The following is a 22,855-nucleotide window of genomic DNA, read 5'->3' on the forward strand; positions in this document are numbered from 1 at the left end:
TTTGTTGTGTGTTCTCTGGGGCGGGGTTTATGTAAATTTTAGGTTTAGTGATGTCACCAACTTGGGAAGAAGCTCGTTGTAGTCCTTAAACAGAGAATTCTTTAAAAGAAAATATCTCCCTTTACATTGAACTTTGAGCGTCGTAACTTCTCAGATGTTGTTTATGCTCAAACAGCAACATTACACACTAACTAAAGTTAAAAAAAAAAAGAGGGGAAATCGTAATCAACCACCCCTTTAAAGGGTTAGTTCACCCAAAAATGAAATTTCTGTCATTACTTACCCTCATGCCGTTCCACACCCACAAGACCTTTGTTTATCTTCAGAACACAAATTAAGATGTTTTGACAAGGTCTTACAGGTTTGGGACGACATGAGGGTAAGTAGGCCTGCTTAATGACAGAAATTTCATTTTTGGGTGAACTAACCCTTTAATGTAGGAGGCAAATGTCAAGAACTCATGAACAGTATTATAACACATTTTTACCAGTAAACTGTTTAAGAATTTCACAAGTGATCTCGCATTAAAACACCACAATACACCGTATATAACATAATGCATTTTTCCTTTAATATGTGCTCTCTTCAACAACTTTTCAAAATCAGCATACATGACTGAAGATCTGACACAACCTCCAGCCTGCAGGAATATTAATAAATGAACAGATCATGATTACAACTTGTCTAAGTTATTCCACATGATCACAAGGTGTACCCAAATCAAAAAGATTTCAATGAGACAACAGCATGACATTCACTTCTTAAATAAACTCGATGTAACTTCAGACTGTTAAATCATATATAGAAACACACATCAGTGCTTTACACTGGAAAAACAACTTCTTAAAAAGTACCATGAATACAAAATTCCTACTATAAAACAGAAAAACTGTCACTCAACAGATGGGCAAAAAAAAAAAAGTATGCTTAAAAACTGCACTTGTTTTAAAAATGCACTTTATTTTTTATTTAAAGATCTCAAACGTCCCTTCCATCAAGTAAACAACAAATTCTAAATACAATGCTTTCAAACAAGCCATGAGCATATGAATATGATCGATTTCAATGCAGCTAAAGTTGAAATCACATTCCAAACCTATAAAGAAGATTTTGTTAAATTATGTGGCCTTGTATAACAGTACTGCTCTTAATTATACAGCATACCAGAATATAAACGATTAATCTTATCACAGTATTCGCATCTCAGAACTTGGGATGAAACTAATAAATCATTATTCCCGACACCTGTGGTTCATTCGGTCCTTATTAGCACCGTATTTTAAAGGATGTGAGACTTCAGCGCTGTCATGACAAGGACAAAACCCGTCAGTAATGCATTATCAACTGGAAGCCAAATAGAAATATTTTCAGTGAGCTGTCTTGAATTATCATAACATTTGTCTTAAAATAGCTGCACTTTGTTTCATTTACTGTTGATTTAAAAAGAAAAAAAAAGAAAAAGATGAACAAAATGAACACACAGAGTTGAAATCCTTGTGAAGAAGATAATCTGTCCCTTCGACTCCCTCCTAATACCATCAAACGTAAACTTGAAGCAAGTTGGATGAAGCACAGATGTTGTGTCTCCTTCTTCGGTTCGAACAGACTGTACAATTTCAAAGGCTTAAAACAAGTGCACTGAGATGTTCATACTGCTCAAGTCTATTACATATATGGTCAGATATATAACTGACTTCAAAAATGAAAAAGATATTAGCATCCTTCGAGTCTTTTGTTTTTATGAAGTAGATGCATCTGTAAGATGCGGAACTTCCACTTGGGCTGGTGGAGGAGGCTCTTCCTTGCTCTGATTGGTCGTTTCAGAGTCTGGCGGCTCCGGATTGGACTGGGGTTCATCTGTGGACGGTCCTGGGGTTTGAGTACAGTTGATTTGTTCCATGACAATTGGAGGAGGCTGAGAAAGAAATGAGACAGGAAAGTACAATTTTAAATTAAATTCGAAATAATTTATATATGCACACTGTTTGGGGTCAGTAAGTTTTCCCTCTTTGTCGCCATCTCTGTTTGAAACCTACAATTGCAGTTATTTGCGGAATTATTATTTACATGGGTTGTGCATCGGCACGGCTCCTCGGCGCGAATGAATGTAATGTTTTGAGAGAAGTTCGTATTTACGACGGCAGGTGTGTTCAAGTCACTTTCGTCGGAGTAAGATGGCGGTGTACCTTCTCTTAATTAATTACAAAAAAATACAGCACTTCTACTTCTAGAAAACGAAGAACAAAGAATGTGCATCGTTTTGCTTTTTATGTTTTTAATTAATTTGTGAAGCCACTTTAAACTTTATTGTTATATATTATATTGCTATATTATAATTCCATCATATTTTGTGCAGGCAATTAGCTTACTTCGCTGTAAATAGAAAAGCTTGACAATATCACTGCTAAATACCTACAAGTATTGTGGTATTCTGCCATGTTTCTCCCTGACACGTCCCCAACTCGTACATATCGGCTTAAAGAAAATCCGAGCTTCCCACTCCTATTTTACGACATTGTGGTGGCGTCCATGTGCATTCAGCATGTAAATACGATCTTTCTGACGTGACTTGTCTTGGAAGTATGACCAAAATATACAATACAAAATATACATCTGAACAAGTATAATGTGTCACTTTTGTTCTGACCAACTGAGGAAAAAACAGCATTACAATAAATAGCTCTGCCAATGGTGATTAAATCTAACGATCACTTAGCTCAGATCACGTCAAACCATGCAAATGATTATTATTGTTATACTTTGTTCTCAAATTGTTAATGTTAACAACATCAGCATTGCGTGACAACGTGTATTTAGTGAGTATTAGCATCCGAAGTCTTTTGCTTTGACTACGGGTGAATCTCCAGTTTTGACTGTCATTTGGATCTTTCTGGATTACAATCCGCCATCAAAATGATAAGTTTAATTTCAGCTGCTGTGAGAAATGATATATTATATATATATATATATATATATATATATATACATAAATGATCTGTCGCCTGCAGCGTCCGGAACTCCTTCTTTATGTACACAGACGTGACGTAATGACGCAAAGGAAAACTCAAATTTCCCGCAGAAACCCACCAGTACCGCTCTTATTAGAAAACACTATTACAAGCGTACCGTTGTGAATCGGGCTATGGTAAGGAGATAGTTTTGAACACTGGCTGGTTATGTACTTGCTCAAAAAATTATTTTGGATCATTTTTAACCAATAAAAAGTTACAGACTGCAGCTTTAACTTTCTATTTATCAAAAAATCCTGGAAAAAAAGTATTACCATTTCCACAAATATATGAAGCAGCACAACTATTTTCAACATTAATAATAAGAAGAATCATGTCTTGAGCAGCATATTAGAATGATTTCTGAAGGATCATGTGACACTGAAGACTGGGGTAATGATGCTGAATCACAGGAATAATTTACATGTTAAAATATATAAAAATAGAAAAGCAATTATAAGTTGTAAGGTTTACTGTGTTTTTGATCAAATAAATGCAGAAGAGACTTACTGGCCCCTTTTGAATGATAGTGTATATATAAATAATATACAGTAATACCAGTGGAATTGCAATTTAAAGCAGAAGAAAAATGTAAGAATCACTTGACTGAGAAGAGAAAATAAGAAAATGTTTTCTGTTCTTTGACTTAGTGAAGGAGCGAACAATCAGAGGAGATGACAAGGATCAGATCTTCTCTACATCATACAGGAAATCACCATAGATCAACTCAAGACCAACAAATCTCCAGGTTGATTATTAGATTAAAAGCAGAAACACAGTTAGCTAAAGAGCTGAGGAGATGAAACATAAGCCCTCTTCCGGCAAACACAGATCTCTTACCAGACCTAAAGGAGAGATGTGGTGTTTATCAACCCCTAGTGAGTGGTTTTAACTTGGGTATATCATTTCCTGTTACTGTGGTTTAGAGAGAGAAAAAAAAAGGATTTAATAATTTCAGTCAAACAGGCATTTGTCTAAAGCCTTCAAAATCCCTGTAAACAGAAGCTTGACAAGTGAGAACCAATGAATTTTGTTCTTGCGCATCAAACAAGTACCATGTTTGAGTGCTCTATGTATGTTCGCTGATCAATGTTTATATGTGAATAAAAGCTTAAATAAAATCCGTTCATCATATCAAGTGACTGTCTCTCTTCATAAGATGAATTAAATCGCTCAATTCATGGATTTAAATTACGATCTCTTTATGAACGTTTTGAAGCATCCAAATTTTGGTGGGAATGGAAGGAAAGTCTTACAGGTTTGGAGTGAGCATTCGATGACAGAATTTTCATTTTTGGGTTAACTATCCCTTTAAGGACATATTGGAAATGATTGCTTTATTAAGGTACAGGTTGACACCAAACCCCTCCTTTAATAAAAAGAAGACACCCACAGTAAAAATGAGAGCAAAATAAGAGCGCAACAAAAACTCGTGGGTGGTTTTACTCAACTGTAATTCTAGTAACCGTACATAACCCTAGAACTTTTCCAATCGAAGTAGGCACTCATATCAAACTGGTATTCACCACAAATCCACTTCCTGTCCAGAACAAAGGCAGCTCCTTGCGCCACAGTGCCACCGCAAGGCTGGCGAGGAGCGTGCAAGGCACCAGGTACAAGAGGGCAGGCTGACCCATCTGCATCAGAGCCAGAGCCACAAATGTGATGAGAAGACCAATGCCGTAGCCTAAACAAACAGAGATCACATTTACAATCTTTAAATGAGATGCACCATGTACTGTACATGCTTAAAAAGATACTGAATAAAAGCATGAAAATACTGCTATTCAGTGTGTCAGTGAGTATATTCCCACATGAAACATATCTGAATTTAAAAGGTCGTCAATGTCTTACCAACAGTGCAGGCCAGAAAGTATATTCGAGAAGTCTGCATGAGAATGTCAAATCTGTGACAATATGCTACAAGCAGACCTGAGGAAACAAAATGAAAAGATGTTGTTGTTGTCATTAATAAAATGAAATGCAAGATGACTAAAAGGAACAGACGGATGTTTGATTTCAATAACTTCTTAAAAACAAAGAAATCAGATACAAGCATTGTATATTTGAAGATTTTCTAAATCCTTAATAACATCTTTTTATCTTGATAACCAGAGCCAGACGGCCAAGTTTGCCTAATATTTTCTCTTTCTTTTAGTGATGCACAGAAATTCCAACAGGCAAAAATATTAATCCAAAATGGCAAAATAAATGTCAGGAGGGGGGGCAAAACCATTAACCGCAGTAACATTTAAAACGGGTAAACATGTCAGCAGTGTGGACACACTTTACCGAGACCAAAAAGGATGCTGAAGTAGAACAACACAATAATCAGCATACCAAGTTCAAAGACCTACACTTTATTTTAGATTTTCAGCTGAATAAAAACTTTAATTTCGGTTTTTGGTAAAGAAAAAAAATATTATTTCAGTGCATCATAAATTTCTCTCCATGAACCCTGGACATCTGTTCATTACGCAGCTGATGCAACAATAGTAGTGATGTTACCTGGTACCAAGATATCCCCAAAGCCCAGGAGAGAGAAGGGCCGGTCACACAGGACCAGAGGAGACGAATTTAACCTGGGCACTTTCAGCACCATGGGAAGCTAATAAAGACAAAGATGCAAAAATTGACACCACAAAATATTACGAAAATGTATTTAAATGTATCCAAATTTTCAAAAAACCTACCTTTTCATGAGTAGAGGAATCAGAGGGACCAGCCGCCACCTCAACCATGATACTTTCCCCACTCTGCATGGAACAATATACAAATATATCATTAAAGGGATAGTTCACCCAAAAATGAAAATTATCCCATAATTTACTGACCATCAAGCCATCTTAGGTGTATATGACTTTCTTCTTTCAGTCAAACACAATCGGAGTTATATTATAAAAAATCTATGCCTAACCTAATCCTGACTCTTCCAAGCTTTATAATGGTAGTGAATGGTGCCATTTTTTTTAAAGCCCAAAATAGCACATTCATCCATCATAAAAGTAATCCATATGACTCCAGGGGGTTAATAAAGGCCTTCTGAAGCGAAGCGATGCGTTTTGGTAAGAAAAATATCCATATTTATAACTTTATAAACTATAATCACTGGCTTCTGTATGCGAGTCGATTCTGGCGGAAGCGTGACCTCTGACCCTACACATGACGTATTGATGAACACAGAAGCACAGAGGATAGAGCAAAACAAAACACCGGTCATGAATTAGAAGTCTAAAACGAGAATTTTTAAAGAGAAAGGAGCTGCAGACAGACATTACCAGAAGCTAGTGATTATAGTCAATAAAGTTATAAATATGGTTATTTTTCTTACAAAATCGCATCGCTTCGCTTCAAAAGGCATTTATTAACCCCCTGAATTACTTTTATGATGGATGGATGGATGTTCTTTTTTGGGCTTCAAAATTTCAGTTTCTTTTCACTCCCATTATAAAACTTGGAAGAGCCAGAGTTTTTTTTTAATATAACTCCGACTGTGTTTGGCTGAAAGAAGGTAGTCATATACACCTAGGATGGCTTGATGGTGAGTAAATTATGGAATAATTTTCATTTTTGGGTGAACTATACCTTTAAGAATATAACATTTTATTTTGGATCAGTTTTAAATGTTAAAAATGAAACCATGTACCTCAGTTAAGAGTGGTGTTATAAAAACAAAAAACACGTCATACACGAACAGCACGACCAGCAGCATAGTGCAGGCCTACAATGAGAAGAAAAATAAGTAGGAAATGTATCATCTACACACGCTAAGGTATTCGTCAGCATCCACCAGCATTTTAAATAAACTCACCTTGAAAGTAGGAAGTCTGATTGTTTTTAGCATATAGAGACAGAAAGCGATGCCTAACGCATCCTGAAGTATCCACGCCCACCTAAGGAACACGATTTTTCATCAGATACCATAATAGTGCTGAAAGTGTAAAGATTCTCAAGACCTTCACTCTTCTTACTGGTCTTCGTTGCGGAAAACTCCCCAAGTGACGCTGACTCCTATACAGAAGGCTGAAAGGATCAGCATGCGCACCTGCGGCCGCTTGTGGCAGTACGGCAGGTTATTCTCAGGTATCCTGTCAACACACAAAAAAAGCATCTCCTTCAATACAAAGCCAAAAGGAAAGAAACTCATCTTGTCTTTCTCAAGCACATCTCTGACCTGCATTTCCCTAATGGTATTCTTCGGACAAAAGGCCAAAGACAGCTATACAGACCGACGGCAGATGCCAGACAGAACGTCGCTATAGTCATATACACTGTAAGAGGAATAAATCAAATCATCAAGTTCAACCGAAGTACAGACAGTTTGTTGAAAGACGGTAATACTTAGAATATTTATTTACCTAATTGATCATAGAAGTAATACAAGAGCACCAGCATAGAGCAGCACATGACCACAAACACACAAATCATGATGGGGGTGACGTCAACGGTCTCCTCGTCTTGCTTCTCAGCACCGTCGTCCCTTTTGTGCTTCATGTAACGTCTGCCGGCACACAGATGGGGGTTTAGTTAAATAAATTCTGCAGGCTGTCAGCTTTATTACTTATTTATCTTTGCAAACTATGCTCTCACAAAGTTACAATGGCACAACTCTTACTTTTTAATGTCCCTGCTGCCAGCCCAATATCCTCCGACAGCCACTGTGCCCACTGCCATTAGAAAGATAAGCACCATGTTGTAGTCCACCACCGGTTCATTGGGCGCATACATGGCCACCTGCCGTTTCTCCCCAAACGTCTAGAGACAGAAATTCCTTTAAATGATTATTTCATTAGTTTTAAATGATAAAATTTCCTGATAATTTACTCACCCCCATGTCATCCAAGATGTTTATATCTTTCTTTCTTCAGTCAAAAAGAAATTAAGGTTTTTGAGGAAAACATTCCAGGATTTTTCTCCATATTGTGGACTTCACTGGGGTTCAACGGGTTGAAGGTCCAAATTACAGTTTCAAAGGGCTCTACATGATCCCAGATGAGGAATAAGGGTCTTATCTAGCGAAACGATCGGTCATTTTCTAAAAAAAATAAAAATTATATACTTTTTAACCACAAATGCTTGTCTTGCACTGCTCTGCGATGCGCCACGCATTATGTAATCATGTAGGAAAGGTCACACGTGACGTAGGCAGAAGTACTGCGGTAAGGCAAAAAACTCAATCTCATTTTCTCCTCCAACTTCAAAATCGTCCAACATCATTGTTTTACCTTTTTTTGTAAAGGGCGTTTAACTTATTCTTTGTATGTTCGCTTTGTAAACACTGGATTTCCTACGTCACGCGTGACCTTTCCAACGTGATTACGTAACGCGTGGCGCATCGCAGAGCAGTGCAAGACGAGCATTTGTGGTTAAAAAGTATAAAAATGTGTATTTTTTTAGAAAATGACTTATCGTTTCGCTAGATAAGACCCTTATTCCTCGTCTGGGATCATGTAGAGCCCTTTAAAGCTGCATTTAAGCTGCAATTTCGACCTTCAACCCGTTGGTAACCGTTGAAGTCCACTATATGGAGAAAAATCCTGGAATTTTTCCTCAAAAACCTTAATTTCTTTTCGACTGAAGAAAGAAAGACATAAACATCTTGGATGACATTGGGGTGAGTAAATTATCAGCAAATTTTAATTCTGAAGTGAACTAATCCTTTAAAAATCCTTTAAATGGGCGATTTTAATCCAAAGACAAACTGCACTTATGAAATATTACCTTACTGATGTCCAGCATGTCTTTATAGCTTAGCAAGGCCACCGGGATGCCTATCTCCTCATACTGGGACTTGTTGCCTGAGGGTGGAGTCTGTAAAGCATGTCAAACAAGCTTATTTGTGACACATGAAAATGTTTTATTGGTGCTATTAATAATGTTATAAAGTCTTACCAGTCTATCTTTGCTGACGATCAGTAGTCCCTTGGCACCATTCATCTGGGCCAATCGGACCTTTTCATAGAAAGTGCAATTTCCTCTCATCACCATTGGGATGCTGTTTGGGAAGCCACCCTCAGGTACATCAGAGGGGGAGCACAGTACAGAGGTGGTGAGATCGTACGTCTGCAGCCGTGCCTGAAAAACAATAAAGGGTGAATGAGCGCTAGTATTGTGATGATAAACTGTACACTGCAGTTTCAATCTGAATTTATTTGTGTGTGTGTAAAATGTAAATTGCTACTAACTGCTTTACTGAGGTCCTGAGGTAATCGAGCCCACTGAGAGTTGAAGAATATGCAGTAATCTTTGCCTTTAGTGTTCCCCCATTCGCTGAAATGTGCCATGCCATATTCACCTAAAACCTGTGAATCAGAACACATACAGCTCAGGTTATTGGTTAACAGGTTTGTGTATTTCCTCCTTGCTGTGCAAAGTGACAATAAGAAACAAATATGTAGAAGTCTGAGGGTGACGAGAGGTGACATGAATAACTTATAATAAGTTATAAGTTATAATATATATAAACATATAATAACAACACAGATGGTACAATGAAAGACCATATGATGAGTTACAGATCAGTATTATCAGCCTTTCCAGCAAATGGACAACAATTACCTAAAGACAGAGCTCATTGTGACCCACACGAACACAATACGCCATCAGGTAAACACATGACACTAAAATAATTCAATAAACATGAACTAAATAACATTAAATACATACATACATATATATATATATATATATATATATACACACTGCCCGGCCAAAAAAAAATGTCGCTGTTTGGATTTTAATAGGCAAATACTTAATCTATGAATGGATCATTATTGCAGTGATTATTATGTTTCTAGCATGTTGTTTGGGCAACGGTTCTTTTAACCCTAAAAGATGGAGTGTGTAGCTTTTCATTTCTTAATGAATTTCTGAATTTATTTGTGTGTGTGTGTGTGTGTGTGTGTGTGTGTGTGAGTGAGTGAATAAATGGATTGATAATAACACGTGGTACGATGAAAGGCCATATGATAAGTTACAGATCATCATAATTGGCCTTTCCAGCGACTGGACAATAATTACATAAAGACAGAGCTCATTGTGACCTACACAAACACAAACTAAATAACATTAAAAGTAACGAACATAATAGCATAACTAGTAAGAAAAAAAGAATACACTACATTTTTAAATATATATATATTCAAGCAATTTATACTTTTTACTTCTAAATATAATATAATTTTGGTAAGATATATGGTAAGGTAACTTACGGTTTACCAACTAACGGGGTTTTGATGTAGCATGTTTACATTCGTCTTCTGGTAAAAATAACTGACATTTCCAGTGTACAGTGTCATTGCTTGCAAAATAAATAATCACTTTAAAATAAAGGTTTGCCATTAATGATAATCCAGCAAAAATGACAGTTTGTCGCTCGTTTGATTAGTGTTTTATATTTGTATCGCAATAACAGTCAATGTCATGTCAACAGGAGTGCGAAAGGACTCGGCTGCGCGGGCCCAAAACACGCACGAGCACATCCCTACTGAAGTCCGCCGAAGGCTAATCGTACATAGCATGTAGCCAGTAATCATCGGCAAAAAATAAAATAAACAAACTGGGTACAGGCCTGTTGAGAAACCGACCAAAAAGCAAACCGGTTCTTTTGTGTCTTCTTGCGTCTTACCTGTTTGAACAAAAGAGCTGCCCAAAGGAGACTTGACAAAAATCTCATGATGCCTGATTGTAGTCGTCTCCCCCATCCACACTGCTCTCCTCAGACACAACTATCAGCTGTTTAAGCATATCCCGCCCACATTTTGCAGTACGTTTCCGATTGGCTAACTTCGTGTGCTTGCGAACGTCCACTCTTGACCTATTGGCTTTCACTCTAATCAATCAAATTTTGGTCACGCCTTCACTTCATAACGTCCAAATTTGCCATTCCTTGATATCATTTTCTACGGTTAATGTTAATGTAGAAAGGCATACTGACTTAAAGGGTTAGTTCACCCAAAAATGAAAATTCTGTCATTAATTACTCACCCTCATGTCGTTCCACACCCGTAAGACCTTCGTTCATTTTCGGAACACAAATTAAGATATTTCTGATAAAATCTGATGGCTCAGTGAGGCCTCACAGAGAAAGATAATTAACACTTTCAGATGCCCAGAAAGATACTCAAGACATATTTTAAACAGTTCATGTGACTACAGTGGTTCAACCTTAATGTTATGAAGCGACGAAAATATTTTTGTTCGCCAAAATAACTTTATTCAACAATATCTAGTGATGGGCGATTTCAAAACACTGCTTCATGAAGCTTTACGAATCTTTTGTTTCGAATCAGTGGTTCGGAGCGTTTATCAAACTGCCAAAGTCACATGAACTATTGAAACTTAGAAATGTTTCAAAACACTTATGACGCAACGAAGCCTCGTTTACTGAAATCACATGAGCTTGGCAGTTTGAAACACGCTCCGAACCACTGATTTGAAACAAAAGATTCGTAAAGCTTCGAAGCAGTGTTTTGAAATCGCCCATCACTAGATATTGTTGAATAAAGTCGTTATTTGGTTTTTTTTGGCGCACCAAAAGTATTTTCGTCGCTTCGTAACATTAAGCTTTAACCACTGTAGTCACATGAACTGTTTTAAATATGTCTTTAGCACCTTTCTGGGCATCTGAAAGTGTTAATTATCTTGATGGCAATGGAGGCCTCACTGAGCCATTGGATTTTATCAAAAATATCTTAATTTGTGTTCTGAAGATGAACGAAGGTCTTACGGGTGTGGAACGACATGAGGGTGAGTAATTAATGACAGAATTTCATTTTTATTTTCTAACCCTTTAAACCTAGGCTGCAAAATACATATAGAGACAGAGCGACACACGTCACAATCTGAAAACCACGCCCACAATCCAACCCTCTCCGTTGACTTTGTATTGCGTGAAGCTGCCTCCTTGTCATTTCTGACTTATAACAAAAAATTGTTCAAACAGAACAATGTCTAAAATCTGCTGTGTGACAGAGTGTACAGCAAACAAGCTAAAAAAAAAACAGAACTAAGTTTTTATGAGCTGTCGACACAAAAAAACGAGCGTTTAAGGACACAAAAGTGGATTTGAGACAGAGCGCAACGTGTCATATTACTCTGAGAACTATACGCCCACTGGAGGGGAACGTAATCGGTGAAAAAAAACATTCATTATTTTTAACCATGTCAAAGGATTATTTCACCACCCTATGTGAACCTGAGAGGAGGAGATATATTGAGAAACTAAAATGTACCCATTCTTCCTGCTGATGGATTGTTTTCCCGCCGGTGTGGGCGTGGCCTAAATGCGCCCTGTCTCTATTGACATTTTCCAAACAATAACAAATTCGTTATTTTTGTTTGTTTGTTTGTTTGTTTGTTTGACAGCTTGAAAAAGTATGTGCCACATGTAAGGACATCGCATAGTAATCGCCCTGCTTAAAATGTCCATTTGCGCTGGCTATTCCATCTATGTCACTTTTTTTGCTCAGTCTTTAAGTTAACTTTTTATTGTATATAGATTAGATTCACACTATCAATATTTATATTCAAGATATATAAGATTAATATTAGATTCTCTAGGCAAATTCATTCTTTCATTCATTCATGTGTGTTATGAGTCTGTTGTAGTAACGCTGGCGAAAGAACAGAGCAAAACAAGCCCAAACAAGTAGGGTTTTTACTTAGATCAGTGTTATAACACCTGGCAGACTCTTAATAACAGGTACACGCGAGTTGACATCATTCTGCGGAGGAGTCGCGATGACGTCACTGAACAAGCCACGCCCCCCCAGAGCGCAGCAACCGGAAAATCTCCATTGGCTGAGGAATGCGGCGACGTTAAGGTATGTAACAAAACTCTCAGCGTTTACTTATTCTATAACAGTGTTCTAGGTAGTCTTATTAATATTATAGAGAAAATCGTTATAATCGTTTGTGTGTCGACATTCGTAGCTTGCCGGTGTTCGCTGGTCGGTTCTTCTTTTACAGGTTAGCCAGATGGCTACTGGAATTAGTCAGTGATTTATTACATATTTAGTGGATTATCGTAATGTACTTTGTTTTTACAAACTCATTTCAACTTATGTTTGGCTGTGAAACTATAACCTCTGAGCTAAAATAAACGGTTGTTGTTGTATTTATCTTTACCCATTAAGGCTTGAAACATGTCGTATAGCTTAGATGAGATGTAAATTTAGTGTGAGTTTGTACAGTGCTGAGGTATTCGCTGTTAAAGGTCCACGATAAAGAAAAAAAGAAAGGAAGATTAAAGGAAAAACTTGGCATCCCTAGTTTATGACTGTAGGTAATGACGTATGTAGGAATAAAATGTCCACACTCCGTACATCATGGGACTTCTCATTCCCATGTCAGTTTAAAATCCAACTTCCTGTGAGGTCAAGAGTAAATATCACAGCATGTGCACTCTTCAGAACAGTTACAAACCATTTATAGTCACTGTCAATAAAGTGGTCTGATGAAGTCAAAACCATGAAACTAAACTAGTCCTAACAAGCACTATTTCTGGTCATTTTCTAACAGATTGATTATTTGAAGTCAGCAAATCATGGCTGGCTTCAGGCAGGAGGATGTGGAGCTCTACTATGAAATGGGAGAGGAGTTAGGAAGGTAAGAGATGTGATTTCACTCCTTAAAACCCTGATTTAAATTGATCTCACACATAGCAAATAAAACAAAGATTGAGGTTAAAATTAGCCTAAGATCCTAATGTTTGATTAAGCACTATAATTATGAAAGCTTTTTAATGAGATAAAAGGTAAAAATAAGTACATCACAATGTTTGGCCTGGAGTTGCCAAGGCGACGTAGTGTTTGTGCTTATCGTTGCAGAATAAAAACAAACATTTTGAGAGTCCTGCAATTTAAAAATCCCCAGCACAGTGACTTAATCATCTGCAAACACTGAATCGAGTCTTGCCTTTCTTCCTATATATGGTTGTGGAGGTTTGTGTTCTGTGCTGCTGCAGCATGACATCACTGCTTTACAATGCATATGCTCGCTCTCTGAGCCTGAGCACAGCTGTAGTGCAAATGAGACTACAGACGGGCCGGAGAAGAGGCGTCAGAGGAGTACTTTAACCACACAACATTTTATCTGACTTTTATAGTTCTCATTGGTTGCATTATGCAGCATTTGTGCCATTTATCTAAATGAGGTACTCTCTTACTCCTTTTAATAATTTACTAGAGTTTGGTTTTGTGGAATGTGTATTTTAGTGCTTTTTTGCACACATTCCATATCCATATGTATGTCATCTGGGTTACGTAATCAGATTCCAAAAATTAAAGGGGACCTATTATGCCCCTTTTACAAGATGTAATATAAGTCTCTGGTGTCCCCAGAATGTGTCTGTGAAGTTTCAGCTCAGATCATTTATTATAGCTTGTTTAATTTGCCCCTATTTGGGTGTGAGCAAAAACACACAGTTTTTGTGTGTGTCCCTTTAAATGCAAATGAGCTGCTGCTCCCGGCCCACTTTCCAGAAGAGGGCGGAGCTTTAACAGCTCGCGCTTCGGTCGCTCAACAACAACAAAGCTGGAGAATCTCACGCAGCCAAAATGAGGATTGTCAGTAACGGTGTTCAGCCTTACATTGTTCAAACCGGAGTCGGACACTGATGGAGAGACTCAGGAAGAAGTTACAACTTTTAGAATGAAACTGGACGTTTCTGAACACATAGTGGATAAATTTATGTAGTTGCTGTGGAGTTGATTCAACTCATCGACTAGCATGTGCCGTCATGTTAATCTTTTGTGCAAATCCAGCGTTGAATTGACCCTCGTTTGTGAAGCAGTCCGGTGTAAAATGACGGCATGATAACAACACTCTACTACAACAACTCTTCTTCTTCTCTAAAGCAGCCCAACATGGCCTCACCCCCTTTGTTGTGTGTTCTCGGGGGCAGGGTTTATGTAAATTTTAGGGTTAGTGATGTCACCAACCCGGGAAGAAGCTTGTTATAGTCCTTAAACAGAGAATTCTTTAAAGGAAAATATCTCCCTTTGCACTGAACTTTAACTTTGCAGATGTTGTTTATGCTCTAACAGGAACATTACACACTAACTAAAGTTAAAAAAGTGAAATCATAATCAACCACCCCTTTAAGTACTTGTTATTAGATTACATTACATTTCAAAATATTTGTATTCAAACTACAGTTACTTTTTTTTTTTTAATGAATGCATGATTGTTATTCTAACAATGGCGGTTAAATATTCATAATTCATTGATTCTCCCTGCTACTTCTTTTTTATCTTTTAAATTTTCCTTTCTATGAACGCCCACTGCTTGTGTATGTTCAGAAGTGTGTGGAATTGCACACATAGACCAGCCACTAGTCATGTGACTATCACTGAAAACTGAGACCCACGCAGTATTTGATCACTGGATTTACAGAAATCATTAAACTCACAAACCCCTGCAGTTCCATCACAAACCCCAGTCTGGGAAACCCTGACGTAATGTAATATTTAATCCACTCCATGTTGTTGATAACAAAGAATGGAATATATTTTATTTCTCTTTTTTTATTTTTATATCAATATGGTACAAGATTATTCTACTCAAATCAATATGATAAACACGTTAGGTCAAAAGTAATCTAAAAGTAATCCAAAAGTAGTCAGGTTACATTACCTTAAATATGTCATGTAATTTGTAATCAGTAATTGATTACAATTTGTAAGTACAGTAATCTACCCAGCTCTGTCTTTATGCAATAATATGTCCTTACTTTCTGTAAAATGTCTGTAAAATTCAATTTCTTTTTTTCCTCTGTGTATCATTGTAACACGTTTCCCAGTGGACAGTTTGCCATTGTGCGTAAATGTAAAGAAAAGAGCTCCGGATCAGATTATGCCGCCAAATTTATCAAGAAGAGACGGCTGTCATCCAGTCGACGGGGCGTGAGCCGAGAGGAGATCGAGCGAGAGGTGAACATCCTTCGAGAGATTCAGCACAGCAACATTATCACCCTCCACGACATCTTTGAGAACAAGACCGACGTGATCCTGATCCTGGAGCTGGTGTCTGGAGGGGAGCTGTTCGACTTCCTGGCTGAGAAGGAGTCGCTGACCGAGGAGGAGGCCACGCAGTTCCTCAAGCAGATCCTGGATGGAGTGCACTACCTCCACTCTAAACGCATAGCACACTTTGACTTGAAGGTGAGCGCTAGTATGTTTTGATGAGTGTAGATGCCCAATCACTCAAACTGTTCTCTTATTTTCAAGTAATGGTGAAATGTGTCTCATTGACATGGAAACATGCACTATAAAAGTCTTAAATGCACTTTTTTTTTTTCAGCCAGAAAACATAATGCTGCTGGATAAAAATGTGCCGAACCCCAGAATCAAATTGATAGATTTTGGAATTGCGCATCAGATTAAGGATGGAAACGAATTTAAAAACATCTTTGGAACTCCTGAGTTTGTTGGTGGGAACCTGAGTTTATTATAATGTTGTGTTATATCTTTATTTATTAGAAGTGTATTAGGAATCCTAATTTAATTTGCCATATTTTTTTGTCATTTGTAGCACCAGAAATTGTGAATTATGAGCCCCTTGGCCTGGAGGCAGACATGTGGTAAGTTACATGTGGTAACTGTCAATAGCCATGTTATCGAATAAAAAAAAAAAAACGCTGAATGGAAATGCCAAGATGTGCATACATTTTAAAAATATGCATTAAAAAAAAACCCCAAAAGTCGGGTTATTTTTTTAACCTTATTAGGTTAAGTCTGACGTCACGCAGCAGCGCTTCCGAGTTCAAACGCTCTATCTCATACCACAAGAAAACAACAAATGGTGCTAATATACACACATGATACTACCAAAAAAATTCTAATTATAACCTTTATCTCCATACCAAAATCCCAGATGGCCAGACAGTGATTCATCTTTTATAAATCATTAAAATATTAATGTCTGTGAGGCTGTGAGCACGGAGACTGTTGTGTAGACTGTAAGTATTTTAAATGTTTAACTTTAAAATGTTTATTATGAATAAATAGCACTCATAAACGGCCGTCGAGATGGCATTCTCAAGTAAGACGAGTCGAGGCTTGGACCCAGAAACAGCGTTCTTTACGTCACGACTTAACAAGCGGATAAGAAGGCATCCATCTAAAGTACAATAGAAACACATTTACCAAATAAATCCCTCTATGTGCAACAAAAAATCTAACAGAGGATGTGACTGGATAACTGGACTAACCAGCTGATGAGTTTCATTGCACAGCATCTCAAATGTTGTTTTAGTTATTCTGAAAAATCAAAATGATTTGGTATAATGACCTCCCAGAAGTGTCTCACAAACACCAGGCATCCGAACGCAAGATAACATGACCGCGTTTATTGCGTTTCGTCTGCTCTGAGGTGCAATGTAGGATAAAAGAGACCGTGGCTTCCCTAATTGCAGCAACTTCTGTTTTTTTAACAGATATTTTGCAGCAATTTTCGAGGAAGTGACTAGTTTATTCTCTTGAACACATGGGATGGAAACTGTGCTTTATTTGCAAATGTTTTATGCGATATTCCAAATTTGTTACATTCACAACTTTGGATGGAAACGTAGCTAATGGTGGTTATAAAATATTGTTTAGGTTGTGAATGCATAATATTCACATGCTAATTTTTGCTCATTTGGTTTTCTTGTGATTTTCTTTCCTGCAGGAGCATTGGAGTTATCACATATATACTGTAAGTAATTATCATGTAAATGGCTTGTTTGGCTGCATTGATGATGCTTTTTCCACACCCAGATGATGCCGTTGCACTATTAATGCATTATTAATGCCCTTTAGCTTGAGTGGCGCTTCTCCATTTCTTGGCGAGACCAAACAAGAAACACTTACCAACATTTCAGCTGTCAACTATGACTTTGATGAGGAGTACTTCAGCAACACAAGTGAGCTCGCCAAGGACTTCATTCGCCGACTGCTGGTCAAGGATCCTAAGTTAGTATAATCCTGTGTTATTACTAAAACTGTTAAAATAAAATATAAATATTAGATGAAAAACTTAAAGGGTTAGTTCACCCAAAAATGAAATTTCTGTCATTAATTACTCACCCTCATGTCGTTCCACACCCGTAAGACCTTCGTTCATCTTCAGAACACAAATTAAGATATTTTGGATGAAATCTGATGGCTCAGTGAGACCTCTTGCCAGCAATGTCACCGAACCTCTCAAGATCCAGAAAGGTACTAAAGACATATTTAAAACAGCTCATGTGACATTGCAACCTTAATGTTATAAAGCAACGAGAATACTTTGTGTGCACCAAAAAGACAAAATAACGACTTTTCAACAATATCTAGTGATGGACGATTTCAAAACACTGCTTCGAAGCTTTACGAATCGTTTGTTTCGAATCAGTGATTCGGATCGCGTATCAAACTGCTGAAATCACGTGACTTTGGCGCTCCGAACAACTGATTCGAAACAAAATACTTATTGTGCGCATCTTCTCATCGCTTTATAATATTAAGGTTGAACCACTGTAGTCACATGAACTGTTTTAAGTACCTTTCTGGATCTTGGGAGGTTTATTGACACTGCTGTCAATGGAGGCCTCACTGAGCCATCGGATTTCATCAAAAATATCTTAATTTGTGTTCTGAAGATGAACGAAGGTCTTACGGGTGTGGAACGACATGAGGGTGAGTATTAAATTACATCATTTTCATTTTTGTGTGAACTAACCCTTTAAATTAATTAAAAGTAGGGATGGGAAAATAAATCTGCATTGCGACTCAAGAAATTATTCTGTATCGATTCTGAGATTTTTTTTCGTATGTATCGCAATTCTCTCTCGAATCGATTCTGAGCTTAGTTTTCAACATCAGATGGCACTGCGTGCTTTAGAAACAGTCATACTCTGCTCTCTTCCAATTCCTTACACACACCACTTAAACCTTCTATTAAATAATCATTCATAAAGTTTGAAAAGGTAAAAGTGAATTACAAGGGTGTTTGCAGTGGGCGGTTTACATTAATGTCGCGTCACAAAAGCATTGAGGTGCAAGTACATTCTCAGATTCAGCCGAATGCACGAGTGCTCTTCTTCAAGAGCATTTGAGCATGCGGTTAAAAAATAGCCCAGAGCACCATCTGCTGTTAAAAACTAAGCTCAGAATCGATTTGAAAGAGAATCGCGACGCATTCAGAAAATCTCAGAATAGCTCCATGAATCGAGAAGAATCGATTAATTGTCGCAGCCCTAATTAAAAGTTGATGCACTAAAATCACTAAAACTAATATTAATAAAAAGTAATAAAATGACAAAAGCACATAAAATTATGAAAAATTAAAATGAAACCTGAAAATATAAAAATAAAAGCTCATTCAAAATATTAGTAAATTCTATGAATAATACTAAAATAACACTGGTGTATAAGTCTCAATTGTTTAAAATGTTCCTGTTTATTAATATGTAATTCAATATTTGCTTTTAACATTTAGGAAGAGAATGACAATCGAGGACAGTCTCCAGCACCCCTGGATCAAGGTTCGAATGTTTCTCTTTCCCTCACTTTTGAGTTCTGTCACCATCTGTTCTGTGCTTGACCAGTTCTCATCCCATCATCCCCTACAGGTGATTAAGAGGCGTAACGTTCGACCTGAAGAGAGCGAGCGCAAGCCGGAGCGCAGGCGTCTGAAGACAACCCGTCTGAAGGAGTACACTATCAAATCCCACTCCAGCATGCCTCCTAACAACACATACATCAATTTCGAGCGCTTCTCGCAGGTCATGGAGGAGATAACCGCGGCTGAGGATGGCCTGCGAGAGCTGGAGAAGAACCAGCGCTCCTGCGGGGAGGACGTGGCCGCTCTGCTCTCCATCTATGAGGAGAAGGAAGGCTGGTACAAGGAGGAGAACGAAAGCATCGCAGCAGATCTCAGTCAGATCAAACAGGAGCTGCAGAAAGCACAAGCCCTGCGTAGACAGAGCCAGGAGGAGGCCCGAGCCGCCATGCTGTCGGCCAATGCCCTCAAGCGCAAGTTCGGTCGGTTGGAGAACCGCTATGAAGTGCTCGCTGAGCAGATGGTCTCTGAGGTGCGCTGGGTGGAAGAGCTGGTGCGCTCCATTTCGGCTGAAAACGACACTCGCAGCAACAGTATGGCTTGAGCTGCTCTGTTTGCTTTTAAAATGCAACAACTCCTTAATATCTTTGCTTGGTATGTGCAGGGCAGATATAGAGCATTAAACTTTGCAATAAGCTTCATGTAAGCCTGTAGGGTTCATGTTACTCTTAGAACAAAAGCAGCACAAAATTGTGTGGGTGTGCATGCTTTCAGAATGTTTCCCTGTGCATTGCAGTAATCTTATGTGATGCTGGTCTAAAGCGCTTTCACTCGCCACCTCACAAATATACATGCTGGATCAGTAGAGAAAAGTTTATTTACGACTTGAGTATCAATTACAGCACATTAATGTACATTGTGAGTAATGCACTACATAGTCCTCTATGAGGAATTGAAGAATCTGAAGGCGCCAGTTGCTTTTGTTGTGCTGCATGTCCGCTTTTTCTATGCAAATCAAATTCTAATTTTATGATATGATAGACAAATGAAATTACTTCTAAACATATAAAAGTCCTAAATGCTGTTTTGAATGATCTGTACATATATTTACTCAGCAAGCTGCTTCTTTATATATAAATATGATTTAATGGGATGGTTCACTCAACAAGGAAAAATCATTTACTCACCCTCATGCTCCAAACCTGTATGACTTTCTTCTGTGGAACACAGAAACATGTTTATTTTTTGTCTATATAATGATAGTCAAAATTGTTTTTGGACCCCATTGACTTTCATAGTATGTACTGTACAAAAACAGCTGAAACATTCTTGTAAATATTTATTTTTTTATTTTATTTTTTTGCGTGTTCCACAGAAGAAAGAAAGTCGTACAGTCGTTTGGAACAACATGAGGGTAAGTAAATGATGACAGTATTTTTATTTTTGGGTGGACTATCCCTTTAACGCTTTTCTTTTGCTCAAAACACACACTTCAAACATTCCATTTTTTTTGTATGACATTCCATATGCAAATGAGCATCATTATCTCTTACAGGGAATGGTTGTGGTCATTTGTAGTTAAGTCATAGCAATATTCATGTCTTTTTGCTTACAGTACTGTACCCATTGTTATGTTGTTTTATTTACGTTAAAATTTTTATATATATATATATATATACACATCAGAAAAGTCCATTCAAATAAAAGAATTAAAGAAGAATAGAGTTACAGTGTCTTTATTATGTGTGTGTGTGTGTGTGGGCTGAGGAGCGCACTGGGAGGTCAAGTGTGGTGTTTTATAAATCTGAGCATTTGTCATATACTCTTTATCTTAATTTTCAACATGTCTAGAGATGTTGAAAGTCCCAGAGTTTAACTAAACAGGATTTTTCCATGTCCATTGTAACATAATCGTGTTTTACTACTCGGATAAACATTTGGATTTTTGGGGTCGTGTAGATGCCACTGTTTACTTTGAAATTTCAAACCACAGGGCATCTATAAATATTCTGAGAACTATTAGCTTCCCATGAGATTTGTTGTCGTAAATCAACAGCGCATGACTTTCTTTGGCTCTGGCATCAACATGCGCTTTTGTTTTTTGGTATTTTTTAATTAATTTATTCACCAAGTTTATTTAAAGGGGATAATTCAACCTAAAATGAAAAAATGACATGAATGTCTTTCTTATGCTAGAAACAAAAGAAGACATTTAAAGAATGTTTCAACTGTTTTTGTCAATACAATGAAAGTCAGTGACTTTCATTGTTTTGTTTTTTTCAAAAGATATTGTTTTTTGTTTGACAGAAGAAAGAAAGTCATGCGAGTTTGAAAAGACATGCTGATTTTTTTTTGGGTGAACTATCCTCTTTAGTGCATTTTGGTCATTCTATCCGACCATATTCATCTCATTATAACGAGTAACTGTTGGGGGTAACACATTACAAGTAACTTGAGTTACATAATCAGATTACTTTTCAAGTAACTAGTAAAGTTATGCATTACTTTTTCAATTTACAACAAAATATCTAAGTTACTTTTTCAAATAAGTAACGCAAGTTACTAGGGCTGGACGATTAATCGAAAAGTAAATTCAGAACCTCTAACCGACGTAATGTCGGTTATTTCGTTTTTTTAATCCTGTTAATACTTTCCCCTCAAAAACATACTACCGCTGTGTAGTCACGTGATCTGCCACATCCAGTCAGCGGCATGGAAGCAACACAGAGGCGAACTTAAAGGCCTGGACAACACACACAGACTGCAAGCCTCGAAGTGAGATCACTTTCGCTTGCGTCCTCACGAAAGTTTGTCAGTTGTATGTGTTTTAAGGCTTGCCAGTTTGGACATTCAAGCGATTTTTAGGGGCCATTCACACAGAACGTCTAAATACGTCTAAAAACGCGAGACGCAGCGCTCAGAAATGGTTTTTAAAAAAGCTCAGAACACGAGAATTAATAGATACGAGTTTTGCCATGGAAAAAAAGAAAATAACATAATTAATGAGCGCCTCCTCCGCCATGTTGCCGTCAAATAAAACAGTTGTCATGCCAACTTGCTACTGTAAACAGAAGCTAGCAACGCTTGCCCCGCCTCCGAGTTCTTCTGATTGGTCCACTGAACTGACATTGATGAGCGGCACTGCGTGTAAAAGTTGAAATTCTTTTAACTTGACACGGCGTCTTAAAAACGCGACGCTCATGTGCGAGACTCTGCAAAAGACGCGAGACGCGAGCGTAACGGTCATTTACGTCCGTCAAGCACGTGTTTACATAGAAAAACAATGAAAAAGTAGCGCATTGGAATGGAAAAACGTGTTTTGT

At 37.6% G+C, this 22,855-nt stretch overlaps 2 protein-coding genes across 4 annotated transcripts; one reads left to right on the forward strand and one right to left on the reverse strand.

Annotated features, from left to right (window-relative positions):
- Positions 1–549: 549 nt before the first annotated feature.
- Positions 550–10,803, reverse strand: sppl2 (signal peptide peptidase-like 2). 2 transcript variants are annotated; one of them, XR_007926232.1, is made up of 15 exons: positions 10,636–10,803; positions 9,194–9,310; positions 8,901–9,083; positions 8,730–8,819; positions 7,624–7,763; positions 7,367–7,509; positions 7,183–7,279; positions 6,980–7,096; positions 6,820–6,901; positions 6,655–6,729; positions 5,702–5,764; positions 5,517–5,616; positions 4,863–4,940; positions 4,460–4,695; positions 550–1,915 (listed from the first exon to the last, which is right to left on the reverse strand). XR_007926232.1 is itself a non-coding variant. In XM_051870764.1 (15 exons), the coding sequence occupies exons 1-15, from the start codon at positions 10,681–10,683 to the stop codon at positions 1,739–1,741; spliced, it is 1,671 nt and encodes a 556-aa protein (XP_051726724.1). In that variant the 5' UTR covers positions 10,684–10,803; the 3' UTR covers positions 550–1,738. The 2 variants fall into 2 exon arrangements, 1 of the variants encoding a protein (XP_051726724.1); XM_051870764.1 differs by having other exon boundaries at positions 4,535–4,695.
- Positions 10,804–12,743: 1,940 nt separating this feature from the next.
- Positions 12,744–21,252, forward strand: dapk3 (death-associated protein kinase 3). 2 transcript variants are annotated; one of them, XM_051868006.1, is made up of 9 exons: positions 12,744–12,832; positions 13,530–13,616; positions 15,811–16,171; positions 16,311–16,440; positions 16,542–16,590; positions 17,679–17,705; positions 17,810–17,962; positions 19,470–19,515; positions 19,603–21,252. In XM_051868006.1, exons 2-9 carry the CDS (start codon positions 13,555–13,557, stop codon positions 20,134–20,136), a joined length of 1,362 nt encoding a protein of 453 aa, XP_051723966.1. In that variant the 5' UTR covers positions 12,744–12,832; positions 13,530–13,554; the 3' UTR covers positions 20,137–21,252. The 2 variants fall into 2 exon arrangements, with proteins under 2 accessions (XP_051723966.1, XP_051723977.1); XM_051868017.1 differs by lacking the exon at positions 12,744–12,832 and adding an exon at positions 12,930–12,977.
- The last annotated feature ends 1,603 nt before the right edge of the window (positions 21,253–22,855 follow it).

The sequence above is a fragment of the Ctenopharyngodon idella genome, chromosome 2, assembly GCF_019924925.1.
Source record: "Ctenopharyngodon idella isolate HZGC_01 chromosome 2, HZGC01, whole genome shotgun sequence".
Classification (NCBI taxonomy): domain Eukaryota; kingdom Metazoa; phylum Chordata; class Actinopteri; order Cypriniformes; family Xenocyprididae; genus Ctenopharyngodon; species Ctenopharyngodon idella.